This window comes from Xiphophorus hellerii, chromosome 2, assembly GCF_003331165.1.
Source record: "Xiphophorus hellerii strain 12219 chromosome 2, Xiphophorus_hellerii-4.1, whole genome shotgun sequence".
Classification (NCBI taxonomy): domain Eukaryota; kingdom Metazoa; phylum Chordata; class Actinopteri; order Cyprinodontiformes; family Poeciliidae; genus Xiphophorus; species Xiphophorus hellerii.
Window position 1 is genome coordinate 12,753,716 of NC_045673.1, and position 13,323 is coordinate 12,767,038.

Below are 13,323 nucleotides of genomic sequence, written 5' to 3' on the forward strand. Positions count from 1 at the left end.
TCACTGACTGTGGAAATGTCACGCTGGAGCTTGGTTTGTTTCTGTACACTTCCTCCAGATTATGGGATCTTAATTTCCAAATAAAAAGGGCAAAATATACTTATAAATGCAAAGAAAACTTTGAACCATTGAGCTGCAGTTCATTTCTTTTCCTCCTTAGATCAGCTAAGGTGCTCTGATCTTATCCCTGATTCAAGATTGCCTTAATGGAAGGAGTGTGACAGTTTTTTTCAACTTGTTATTCATCCACCCAAACTATTGAATAAAGTTTGCTTTAAAATCCACTCAAACCTCCAATTATCCCTGTTACTGTCCAACTTTTTCAACCACATTTTTTCTTCCACTCGACTGTCCAATAAGCTGCTTGGATGCAGCAGTCTGTAGAGCTTCGTTAGTAGTAAACCTTTGTGGCTCACCCACCTTGCGGAGGATTTTCTGCTGGACAACTTTTAACCAGCTGTCTTCATAATGTGTCGATGGCAACATAAAATTTCTGTATTGAAGTAGTTTTTTGGTCTTACATAACACAGTAAATATTTTAGATTTTATTTTTGTGGCTTTCTTAAACTGTTTGGTGTTAATAGCTGTAAAGTAGTAGCAGTTAGTTGTGCAGCACACACCACATGTATTCAAAGCTGAGCAACAGCGTTATTGCTTCCAGGTTCAGCAAAAGATTTTGATCATTCAAAACTGAAGTACTCTAACATATACTTATCATTTTCTGCTTAGTTTTGACTATGGCAACATTTTGTTTCACCATAAAAGATCATGCACTACGGGAAAAAAAGAAATAGGTGATTTGTAGCCACCCTGGGTGGTACACACCACTGTGGGGATTTCTCATTCTCGTATTTCATCAAGACTCTCTGAACTTCAAACCAATTAAGAAGTGGATTGTAAAGCAGCATTCCTAGCATGCCTTACCCACTACTCGCATCCTGTTGACCCTTATCCCTTTGTCCAGCTTTGTGTACAGAGAAGGTATCTCACACATTGTGAAAATGCTAACTAACCACAAACGGATACATTCTTCTACACTTGTACCCCTCTCATACCTTTTGGCCTGATTAGCATATTGTTTGTTAATGTGTTTTTTCATGGGGACACTTTCAAATAATGCCCACTTTACTTCTCCTCTTATCTTTGATTGCACAGATTAGAAAGGGAGAGAAATATGGCTTGTAAAGCAAAGAGAATTTAATCATTTATCATGAATGCCAAAGTTTTCAATTTAACTGCTTTTTATCTGTCAAACAATGTGTTACTCAACACTTCTGACTTAATCTTCTATTATTGCAGGAGCTCATTGAAGTGGACAGTGAGGTGGTCTTTGAATTAGCCTCCTACATCCTTCAAGTAAGATTTTGTTTTTTGTATGAGTTGATGCTGTATGCATTTGTGTGAATTTCTACCATGATACTTATTTATCTATTTGTTTGGTTCTTTGGTTAGCCCACACAGTAATTGTAGTAGTTGAGGTTACTTTATGGGATATTGGATGAACATGAAGCAGTTCTATTATAAGTGAAGTGTTTGTTCCCAATTCAAAATGTCTGACCTTTCGTAATCTACTAGTTTCATAATTAACAGATTGAACCCAAATTTTCTAATGTGGTTGCCATTCAGTTTTTATTATGTGTGAGAGGGCGCTGTGGGCGTTCAAACTGTCTCGCCTGTAAGTTCATTTTCTTCCGACTAAATCTTTGATGTCATTTTAACGTTTTATTCTTTTGTTGCTAAATATTACTTCATATGAAATATGCAAAGCTGGCATTAAATATTTTTTCCACTAAATACATTTTATAATGATTGGTAAAGTTACACTCAGGTTCTGTCTTTAACATCAAAACTCTTCTTCCTCCATCCTTCTCTCTTTCTTGTCCCTCCTTCAGAGTAGGTCAGTCCATTAACTGTGATTATGCAAGGTCATGTTACACAGCCTGGACTGAATGGTTTATATCTCTGTGTGTTTGAGTGGGCTCGCCTCCTGTGTGCAGGTGCAGATGTACAGTATCGGGTATCTCTTCTGCAGAGCTTCAAAGGTTCCCCTCTAAATGGATGTTTAATGTTCCCCCTTTAGTCCAGCAGTGTGCCTTTTATTACTCATTCACTTCTACAAACAGAACATAAACAGAATTTATGGTTATTGTTCAGTTATAATTCATATGTTTCTCACATGTGTTCATTTTGTTCCACAGGAAGCAAAAGGAGATTTCAGCAGGTAAGCTCCACTGCATGAACAAAATCCATTTTGCATACCCAAACTATTCTTTTTACCCTTTTAGGTTTTTATTAAGAGAGATTGGGCACTGAATACAGTAAAACCCCTACAACTAACAGTGTTTATAATAATTTTCCTGCAGTTGTAATGTCTGACTTTAAAAGTATGTGCAACAAAATTAATCTTCTTCGGTGTGCTTTAGCTGGCCATTGTGTAAAGAATGTGTCAGAAAGTGTGACTCTGTGTGTGGTGAACCTGAAAGCAGAAGCAAACATGACAGCAGGGATGATGAGTTCAGCTGTTGCTCTGCTCCTCCTGTTGTGTTTTTATCACTCCTCAAGTGACTCACATCCTATGCAACTCATTTTCTTCTCAAATCGCTTAAGGTAGTTAAACATTTATTTCACCAGATAAAACATCAAGAGTAATTTCTTATTTAATGTTAGCCTGAAACACTTAAAGGAGAAGAGAGGGGGAGAGGGCAATAACAACATTTATTACATTACATTCATACAACGATTTTACATTAGATTCACTAATTGCTGGGTTTCAGACACTTGACCCGGATGACGCTCGAAATTCAGATGGAGGGCAGGAAGTGGATTTCTCCGGTTCAAAACAAAGCAAAATTGATCACAACAGTACGCTAATACCCTAAATAGGCTGGAACAGACAAGACATCTCGAAAAAATACACGTATATTTAGGATATGATCCGTATTATCTCGATAAAAAAGACTTATCTTATAATATTGATGATTTACCCGCATCGAGGCGATCCACATAACTATCTGGTGCTGCAGACCTCATATTATACGAGTCAGAAGAAAGTTTTCAAAAGCCTGGAGAATACAATCATTTAGTTTCAAGTTGGGTCAAGCATTTAGGATCAAAAGAAGCATTAAATGGCTGTCGACTTGTTGTCAATGGTTGGAACAACCATACAGAACACAGACTTTAGACATTTTGATGCTGGATCAACAGAAATAAATGGGCTGCATTTACTTCCAGCCCTCCATCTGCATTGGGTGACGTCGATGCTACGTCATCTGAAACCCAGCAATTTTTTTGTCCTTTCTGTATCAAAAGCAAAGATATGACTTCAAGAGTTACTGTTGGAGCTAACTATTAACAGACTTCCTAATGTAATGATAACTGTTGAAAAATGTGAAACATGATTCATTTTCCTTTAAACTTAAATTGGATTAACTCAGAAGCTGTTGAGTAATCTTTTCTGTAATATTTCATCTTAGAAGTGACCATAAAGTGGATCCTCTTGTCACCCTAAATATACAGCTTCCCTGATCCCTGCTTTGTTGTGGTGCTGATAACCGCAGTTACTCCTGTGAAAGAAGCAAATGCACAGAGTATCCTACATAAGGCATGGAATGTAACACTCTGGAGACATTCTTTTGATTCTTCCCTCTTTACTCACCTCTCTTCCCACACACACAAATATTACCTTTCTAAAGGTCCTTAAACTTTGTCCTTTGCAAAGCCGTACATTATCACATTTTTGTATTATATTTTTTCATAACTGCTTTAACTGTAAGAGTAGTTTTTCTAAAATGATAATTATGTTACAATATCCAAATAAGTCTGTGATGTTCTGTTTCTTTTTGCTGTAAAAGGGCCAAACTACATCTTTCTTGGAACTGTAAAAATATCTTTATGCATTGACTGTTTTCTTATTCATGGTTATCTGCATATTACAGTAGACTTCTAAAAAAAAAAAGGAACCTGCGTTCTTTGCCAAAATATTCCTGCCCCTTCAAGTTTTTCAGATGTACTTTTCATAACTACAAACTATCAAGGCATTTCATAGGGACTTTATATAATAAAAAAAATTCCAAATCCATACTGATTTGTGATTGGTATTGTGGGGTAATTTGTGTTAGTATGTCATATAAATTCCCAATTTTATTAGTGGTTTTAGCAAAGCAAATTGCGAACAAGTTCAGAGGGTATGAATTTCTTTTCAAGGCATTGTACCTGGTAATTAGTGACACAAGCAGATATGAACAAAAGCAGACACAGCTGTTTTCACACATCGAAGAACAGACAGACTGGGCGGATGGGATCTCTTCCAGTGACTTAGCTCATAGGTTATCATGTTCCCGAGGCTTTTCCAAATCTTCTGGGGCCTTTGGTGGAGGCTGGAGTGAGGCCTGGGGATTAGAGTTGAGCATTAAGAACTCTTGCCACTGGAGGTCTGAATACTGAATCTGGGGCCAAGTGCTTGTAGTTTTCTGCATGGCTCCGTGTCTCATTTACTCTATCTGCATCCTAATCTGTTCCAGCTCATTCCCTGATCGTTTTTATCCCCTCTTATCTTTACTTATCGTTTGAGTTTACATCTGTATTTCTATTTCTGTTGCTCTTTTTCTTCCTGCAGCTGTTTAGACTTAGACCACACCCAGTGCTTAAAATAGTGCACATTTCTTGGCCATCAGCACTTATTCCTCGTTTTTGACTGGATGCAGTTCTTGTACTCATTTTCACCCATATTTAAAACAGTTGAATATATATGATAAATTTTGTATTCCTAATTTGGTGTTTGTATCTGTTAACATTTATGTGCATGAAAACTCATTTTCAACTCATGATAGAACTTGGAGAACAATAGGATAAATCAATTTTTCAAATATATTTTTCTCTTGCAGCGATGATGCAACCAGGTCTGATTTGAAAAAGCTCCCTGCTCTGCCCACTCAAGCTCTGAAGGAGCACCCATCGCTGGCTTATTGGTGAGAACCTGTTCAGCAAATCATCATGCAGACTTATTTACTATCTGTCACTGTAATAATGCCCTGTTTTCTTCTATTGCTCTCTCCTACAGTGAAGACCGGGTAATAGAGCATTACAAGAAGCTCAATGGGCAGTCTAGAGGACAGGCTATTGTAAAGTGAGTATGTTTATGCGTCTCTGGTTTTGTTTATGTACTGCATGTGAAAGACTTTCTTCTGTTTTTTGTTACATATCTGTCTTTCTGCTCCTTGCAGTTATATGAGCATTGTGGAATCTCTGCCCACATATGGAGTGCATTACTATGCTGTAAAGGTACAGTTTAACTACACTGCCTTGACTTTTTTTTCTCACACATGCACTGCACAGATTTTAGTTTCCTTGGAGTCTGCAAGCAGATACCTGGGAAGTTTTGCTGTGTTTTTCAGGACAAACAAGGGATCCCATGGTGGCTGGGTTTGAGCTATAAAGGCATCTTTCAGTATGACTACCAGGATAAAGTCAAACCAAGGAAGGTGAGCTTGTGCTTCAGCCTCTCTGAAGAAAATTAGTATAAGTGGGATAATGTTATTTGTAGCGTATGATGTTTTGTACTCATTCATTTTGATTAAATTTCTCTTTCTTTAGCAAATGTATGGCTTTAAAAGGAAATGTGTTTTCCCAGTTTTTGCATCCTAAGAAATACCTCCACCTGATGCCTTATTTCATTGTCTAAAATTAATTTTCATAAATTAATTTCTTCCATTCTTCCAATTTAATATTACCCGCTTTGGTAATGAAAAACATGTAAGAACCTTGTCTATAGCATGTTGTTTTCCCTATTGTCCCTTTTTCCAGTCAGTGAGTCAGGACAATGTGATTGTGTAGAGAAGTAGCAGGGATGACAACTGTCTGGAGACTCTGGTCTTTGACTGAGACATCCTGTCCTCAACTTATTCCCGCCTTTCTGAGGAAGCCTTCCTTCCAGTCAGTTTGCGTCTGGATGAAGTGACTACCAGTTTATTTTACCTTTAACTTGGCCAAGGTCTTGAAATCTCGCATTCACTAGTGTTAAGCTCATTAGCAAGCTTTGTAAACTTACTGGCCATCAAAAACTCACTAATACTAGAACTGATTATTTTGCTCATAAACACAGGCAGGAACTTGTTGATGCACATACACACAAGCACCAAACTAAAAGCTGCACTCACCATGCTGAAGACCATTTCCTGTCTGCTAAATGTTTTCCTGTTTCCCTTTAAACCGCTTTGGACAATTTCAATCGAAATCGTCTCATTAAAGAATTTTGATCCAAGTTAAGTGTTAGATCATTGACATGATAGTGAATTTTATTCCTCTAATATTATATCCAATTTACAGACACATTAACACCAAACCCTGTTTTTTTTTTTTAACAGAGAAATCATCGCGTTCTAAAACAACACTCTAACGTGAACATGAATGATAAATGGATAAATATAGAAGGAGGACATAGCATTCCATCACAAGTGACTTAACACATATTGTACAGCCATGTCAACAGTCATTGTGAGTCACTAGCAATGATGGTATAGTTACTTTGAAAAAGTAACTTTAATAAGATTACTGATTACTCCTTGAGAAAGTAACTCGGTTAGATTACTGACTACTTGATTTGGAAAGTAACTAAATTACATTAAAAGTAACTATTTTGGTAACTTTCAGCAGCTGCTAACAACAACGCTGTGAAAATTACACTGATCTTTGCCAATACTTAATTGTAAGCTATTTTATAATGGTAACATTAACAATGTGTCTCCACTTGTAAGGTTGAACTGAAGGGGAGATTTTTTAATGGTAACAGTACAAAAAAAACCCGTTAGTAATTTGTGTGTGTTTTTGTGTGATCCACTATTGTCTGGAAAACTCTAAGAAGGATTTTAACCCCACCCCCAGCCTCCAGGTTGTGCGTTACGGCCGTGCGTTTTGTGTCAGAGCGCAGCGCTCCTCCTGCGGCTCCACAATTCAGATGGCTGCTGCACAGATTTGTGACACTTATCTTAATATTAATAATTATATTGGCGTGTAGTTGTACAACTTTACGGACTCGTTCATTCGTGGCTGTTTTCACTTTTATTGCTCTGTTCATATTAGTCTCGATGTTTCCAATGTTCTGGATAGCTCGACATAATTGACAGGTAATATATTAACTTGACATTAACAAAGACACAGCGGGACGGATCATCCGGGAAATGATGGACAGGGAGAGCCTGACTAAAACTAATTGGAGGTCAGACACATTCTGGGGTTTATGTCTGCTTATTTCCAAGCCCAAATGAGCAACTTCACGTTCAAAAACGAGCCCAAAAAGCGCAACCCGCGACTCATTAAATTTGATAGCGACTTTAAAAAAAAAAAAGAAAAGCCCACAGCCGCTTATAATAATTGGACTTGGCGACAGAAACTCAAAGTAGTTCCTGTTTTTCTACCAACAAAATGCGCATCTCCCTCTTCCCTCCATTGTTTACGTTTCTGCGGCTGCTGATACTGTCGCATAAAAACGGCGATCACTCGACAAGACGCGTAGAGGAAATAAAATTAAATTCCAAAAGAAAATAGTAACGCAGAATGATTTTGATAAGTAACTGTAGTCTGACTACTGGATATGAAATAGCAACGCTTTAGATTACTTGTTACTGAAAAAAGTGGTCCGACGTCAGTAACGTGTCACTGGTCACTAGTCCATTAAGCTTCAGAACTGACATGCACAAGCAGCAGAGACTGGGATATTCTGGGCCTTTTTACAGCACACTCTTCAGCATCACAAGTTCAGTAAAACCCCATTGAGAACACTTGCATTTGTGTTAGACAGGCCATCACCATTAGAACTAGCAGAAAGCAGATTGTGTTTTTAGTGTTCAGTACCAGTAACCACTGATTCAGAAAGCAGCGTACTGACCGTCAGTGATCAGCACTGCTACTCAGGAAGGTGGAATAAAATCTTTAGTCACAATAAAATATACAGATTTAAAACACAGGATGTTTTTCTTTTTCAAAGAATAGTTGTCTTGTATAAATTGTCTTGTATAAAAAGTGCACAAGAGAAATCATGTTTGTAATGAAATGTTTTTTTTTGTTTGTTTGTTTTTTTACAAGAGTTGAGCCAGTTGTTTTAAATATACACCATCTACCACATCTATTTGAGCTGGGGGGGTTTTTACACGTATGTTTATGCTCAGGTTTACTGGAGAATCACACACTGTTCTGATGCCTCGTTAAAGTCTTGTGATTCCTCTAGGCAACAATTATAGTGTTTGCAAGTTGACTAAGTACCTTTTAAAGACTTATTAAGACTAACCTGTGGGTACTGTCAGAAGGTCATCAGATGTTTCTGGTAATACAGAGCAAACTGTGGTTTCACTGGTTGCATTTTTAAGTTCACACCCCTGTTGCTTTTTGTCATGTAACTGGATGTGTATTTGGTGTATTTTATTAGGATTATATATCATAGATCAACACAAAGTGGTTCATAATTTTGAAGTGGAAAAAAGTAGTAAATTATTTTTATCAAATTAATAAGAATATGCAAAGTGATCCATGGATTTTAATTGAGCCCTTTTCAGTCTGATAGCCCTAACTAAAATTCAGTGCACTTCAAAAAGCACCTACCTTGTAAGTTGAACCCACCTATTGGTAATTTAAAGAGATTCACGTTCCAACGGGGCACCTCAGAACACCTCAGAATACAACACATGCTGTAATGATGCTGTTAAAGTTCAAATACTTTTGCAAGGCGTCATACTCTCTGTTGTGTGTTAGAGGATGTAGAGATTACTGCCTTTTAAACTATATACATTTTTGGGGAAAAGGTGGATTGTTTTAAGTTGTCATTTATGTAAAGCCAAATTAATACATAAATTAAAGGAAATGCCTTATCATCGATGTGAAGCTCTTTGGCGACTTTCTAGATGCCATACAGTAGTATCCCCACCCATACACAAAACCATTGTCTTCCTCACTCACAGGTCCAAGTCCAAAAAAGAATAATATGTTGCGTCACTGTAGCTGTCCTGACCTACGTTGTTTAAATGTTCTATTCTTCTGTAATCTCCAGGGAGTCTGCTACACCAGAGAAAGGCATTTGCACTCTATCAGAATTGACCTTTACATCTGTGATAGATGTGAGTTTGGTTGTGCTGACATTATTATGAGACAGGCGAGCGCTGTACACTTGAGTGCTCTGTTCAGTGGTGAATCATGACCAGTCATTTCCTTTGCTTGTGTGTTTGTACCATTGTGTATCAGTAGTCTGCAGCCAAGAGGAAGAGGGTTGGTAGCGTGTGCACATGTACATGTACTACTCTTATAACAGAACCACCCAGTGGCTTTTACATTAATCCTAGAAAGAAAAGAAGCTGTTAAAAAAACACAAAGGCTACAAAGTTTTTTTTTTTAATAAATAGACTTATGTAACTTTTAAGTAGGTCAGAATTAAAAATAGATAACCTCAAGGTTGTATAGGTGTACCAAAATAACATGACAGTAGTATTTGATACAACAAAAATACTTCACGTGTAAAACTTACATTAAAGGCACGGCATGATAATAAACACAGCAGTATATAGAAACACTGAAGGAGCTATGATGACAAGTTGGCAGGTAGGGCAAGGTTTCCAAGTCCTGCTATGTTGACAGGCATTTCAGAACAGTAAAACAACACCTGGAATTGAAAAAGAGACAAAAAATATGTAATCCTATGGAAATGGTACATTTGACTATACTGTGCAGATTAATTTGGCGTTTTATTTTTACTCAAAAGTCAAAAATTTCCAAATCTCAGGTTTAAATAGAAAACTATTTATTTGAAGTCAGAACTCTAAGCAAGTCTCTCACAAACCCAAAATCTAAAAATTGTTTCATTTGGACATCTGACATTCTGAGGATTTAATTGCTTCTCAATATCTGCTCCACATATAGCATACTAAATATGAATATGTTAGTGAACGCATTCCTTTAGTATTTAATGAGAAGGGCTACAGCAGCAGAAGATCAGACTGGGCACTACTCTGGTCAGCTAAGAACAGGATATCATGACTACAATCCATACTGAATTACCAAAATTCAGCAATAGTAAATGTAGGTTTAATGAGTCTCAATTTCACCTGTAACGTTTAGATGTCAGGGTCAGATTTTGACGTGTGCACGGATTTATTAACAGTAAATAAAATATGGTTAAATTAAAATTGTGTTTGTGTGGTAGTAGTTAGAAATACTTCAATGTCACTCTGAAGTTTCAGATTCAATTTATTTGAACTATCTTTTGTCGGTTTGTGTGTATGAACCGTGCATCACTGTTGGTTAGTCTTGTGCACTGTAAATGGTTGATATAAAAATTTGTTTTGAATACCACTAACTGCAATGCAAGTACCAGAATGATTAGAACCATGATTCTAGAAGACCTATCTAATCTCCACAGCTCCGGCCCATTTCTAACTAACGCACCCACACAAGCTGAATCTGCCCTGCCTGCTATTTTTAGCACCACGCTACATTAAGCATTTCACACTCCACTGAAAGCCTAAGGTATGGCAGGGGTTTTGATAAGGCAGCTGATTTTTTCCCCCCTCAGACACATTCAAATTAGATATAATTGTCTTTTTTGTGCATTACTTTAGCAATTCACACCTCCTTCTGTTTATTGTTCTAATAAAGAGTTTTCCCTTATATCTTTCACACGGTTGCTACTTCTCTAATTCCTTGTATCTCAGATGAACTGATTGAAGCAGAAAATCCTCCTTCTTTTACTTTCTCTATTAAGAAGGATAATACCCAGAGTTCTAACTAACAAAGCAATAGCACTTCTATCACCAGGCCCACAGAAAGCCTCACTCCTACTTTTCTAGCATACACACACACCTCACAGCCGCTACACCAACCCGTTGTTACACACACACCTCCCAACTGCAGCCTGGAGCTGAACACAGAGTCCCCGAGGGAGGGAGGAGGGGTCATGAGGAGGGGATAAACTCCCCTTCTCATTTCTAAACCCTCCCAGCAAAACTCCAGGAGAGGAGGAAACTTAACTTTACTCGCTTTCTCTGCACAAACACGCACACACATGGCTCCAGATGGTGAACACACACCACCTCAAGCCTCTCTTTTCCTCTTATGCTTGGAAGGACTGAACCTACACACTTGCTGCAGAGCTCGTCTTTAGGGAAGCTTTTCTACACAGCTGGCTTGGACTTTATTTCACAGAGAAGCAAATGGTTCATGAAGGAGACGGAAGAGGATTTAAAAAAAAGAAAAGTCAAGACTTCTTCCGCTCACACTGTCTTACTTCAGAGTGAAGTCATCCAGTGCTGGGAGCCTTTGTGGAAAGACCGCCTGGTCTGGACCTGATCATAGACCTCCAGATTTGAGGTCTCCTCTCTCCTAACAGCTCCTTTCTTATCAGCTTTTCTTTTTCTCCCTGCTTCTCTGATTCATTTGCATGTTCCTGCCAAACAAAAAGAAGCATTCTGGGAAAGAGATCGGGCTAAAGGCTGTGAGGATTTAATGTGAAGCATGTTTCCTCTGAGCTCTTCTAAAGGCTGTCTGTTTTTTCTAAACCTCAGGTGTTTCAATGGCGTCAACTGGAGAACCTTTACTTCAGAGAGAAGAAGTTTTCAGTGGAAGTTCATGACCCCAGGAGGTAAATTTACATCACAAACTCAAGCTCTTAAAGCACTTTATTGATTTGTGTTTTTATATTCTTTTGAGATTTTAGACTGTCATTGAGTCATCACAGTCCATTTTGTTGATCTTATGTTTAGTAAAACATGCTAATTTAAATGATAGAAGTTTCCTAAGTTGTGGACACCTTCCCATGCCTTTTACTTTAAGTTTATAGTCAAACGTATGGGGATATGTAGAGATCCAAAGTGTATTCTGTGTGGAGCAGGAAAACAGAGGTTGGAGTCGAATTTAGTCAAAGTAGTAAAATTTGTCTTGGCAGCACAGCAGACGTTGGGGATGTCATGGTGGAGCAGATTGATAGTCGGAGTCTTAAACATGTGTTCACACACACAAACAGACACAGAGTAAAGCACTGATAGATTATAGGAGAAGGAGAGATGGATGTAGTGTAGCTCTTTGTAGAGGAAGTGACCTCTCCTGTGTTTGTTTAACATGGCTGTATTTATATATATATATATGGAGTGTTATTCTGCAGTCAGAAAGGGAGGGAATGAGTGAAAAAGAGACAGACGGGGTGAAACAGGGAGCAGCGGTGTGTTCTTTAAAGGAAGCTGTCATTAGAGCGAGCTGGTCTGCTGCAGATGTGTGTTTAAAAAAAGATGAGTAAACAATTCAGGACATTGTGTGTGGCTTTTCTAAAATAAAAAACATCTTTATCATCATTATTCGTTAGTTTCAGTAGCAGCAGGCGCCACTAGAGTAGTTGAACAATCTTTTGTTTTCAGTGTATATAAGGAGGCCTTTTGTCCGCTCCTACTGTAGGGCGTCGGTAACCAGAAGGACGTTTGGACACAGCGGCATCGCCGTGCATACCTGGTACGCCTGTCCTGCTCTCATAAAGTCCATCTGGGCCATGGCCATCAGCCAGCATCAGTTCTACCTGGACCGCAAGCAGAGCAAGGTCAGTTTCAAAGCAATAAGTCAGAGAATGCCGTCATCTAACAAGTTTGATTCCCAAGAAACAATGCTAAATTTACTTTAATCTAAAAACTGAATTTTGGACCACCGTGTAACAGTCCAGTTCTTTTTCTTCAAAGTCCTGATTTGTTTTTTATCAAGGTTCTGCTAGTATTTAGGGTAGCCGATGTCCAGGATAACCGTGTGTGTGGTATCACTTGAAGCACTGACTCCAGTTGTTGTCCAAGACTTGTGAACCCACCCAAACTCTTAACTGAAATTTATCTCTAATCTTTTCATAGATACAGTTATTTCCATTGATCCATTAGACTTTCCAAAATACGCTTGAATAAGGCTCGTTGTAAAGTCACCTTCTTTAACAACAACATTTTGGTTAAACCTCTTCTGGAATTTGAATAAACCAGAGATTGTTTTTTTTTAGTTGCTATTCCGGGTCAAATGTAATAACTCAATGTAATAATTATGCATATGTTATTGATTATATCCTAATTTATTGAAATGTAACTGTATTTGTACACAATATGTTTTTGCAAATGTTCCTATTTGTTATCTTTCCAGTCAAAGATCCATGCTGCGCGGAGTCTGAGTGAGATCGCAATAGATCTTACAGAGACAGGAACTTTGAAGACATCCAAATTGGCCAACATGGGCAGCAAGGGCAAGATTATCAGTGGCAGCAGCGGCAGCCTGCTCTCCTCAGGTATGTATGTGTATGTATGTGCGTGTTTGGGTCCGAGTGTGTTG

At 38.1% G+C, this 13,323-nt stretch overlaps 1 protein-coding gene across 10 annotated transcripts in view; it reads left to right on the forward strand.

Moving 5' to 3' along the window:
* The window catches only part of frmd4a (FERM domain containing 4A), a 115,153-nt gene that overhangs the window by 87,845 nt on the left and 13,985 nt on the right, over positions 1-13,323 (forward strand). For 7 of the 10 annotated variants that reach the window (XM_032584204.1, XM_032584196.1, XM_032584212.1 and 4 more), the window contains exons 6-14: positions 1,300-1,356; positions 2,199-2,221; positions 4,884-4,967; positions 5,060-5,125; positions 5,223-5,280; positions 5,394-5,480; positions 11,541-11,617; positions 12,421-12,562; positions 13,138-13,279. In XM_032584204.1, coding sequence (XP_032440095.1) covers positions 1,300-1,356; positions 2,199-2,221; positions 4,884-4,967; positions 5,060-5,125; positions 5,223-5,280; positions 5,394-5,480; positions 11,541-11,617; positions 12,421-12,562; positions 13,138-13,279 — 736 coding nt within the window. Of the gene's footprint in view, positions 1-1,299; positions 1,357-2,198; positions 2,222-4,883; positions 4,968-5,059; positions 5,126-5,222; positions 5,281-5,393; positions 5,481-10,218; positions 11,347-11,540; positions 11,618-12,420; positions 12,563-13,137; positions 13,280-13,323 lie in introns of those variants that run through there. The other 3 variants (XM_032584226.1, XM_032584242.1, XM_032584251.1) reach the window with 3 other exon arrangements.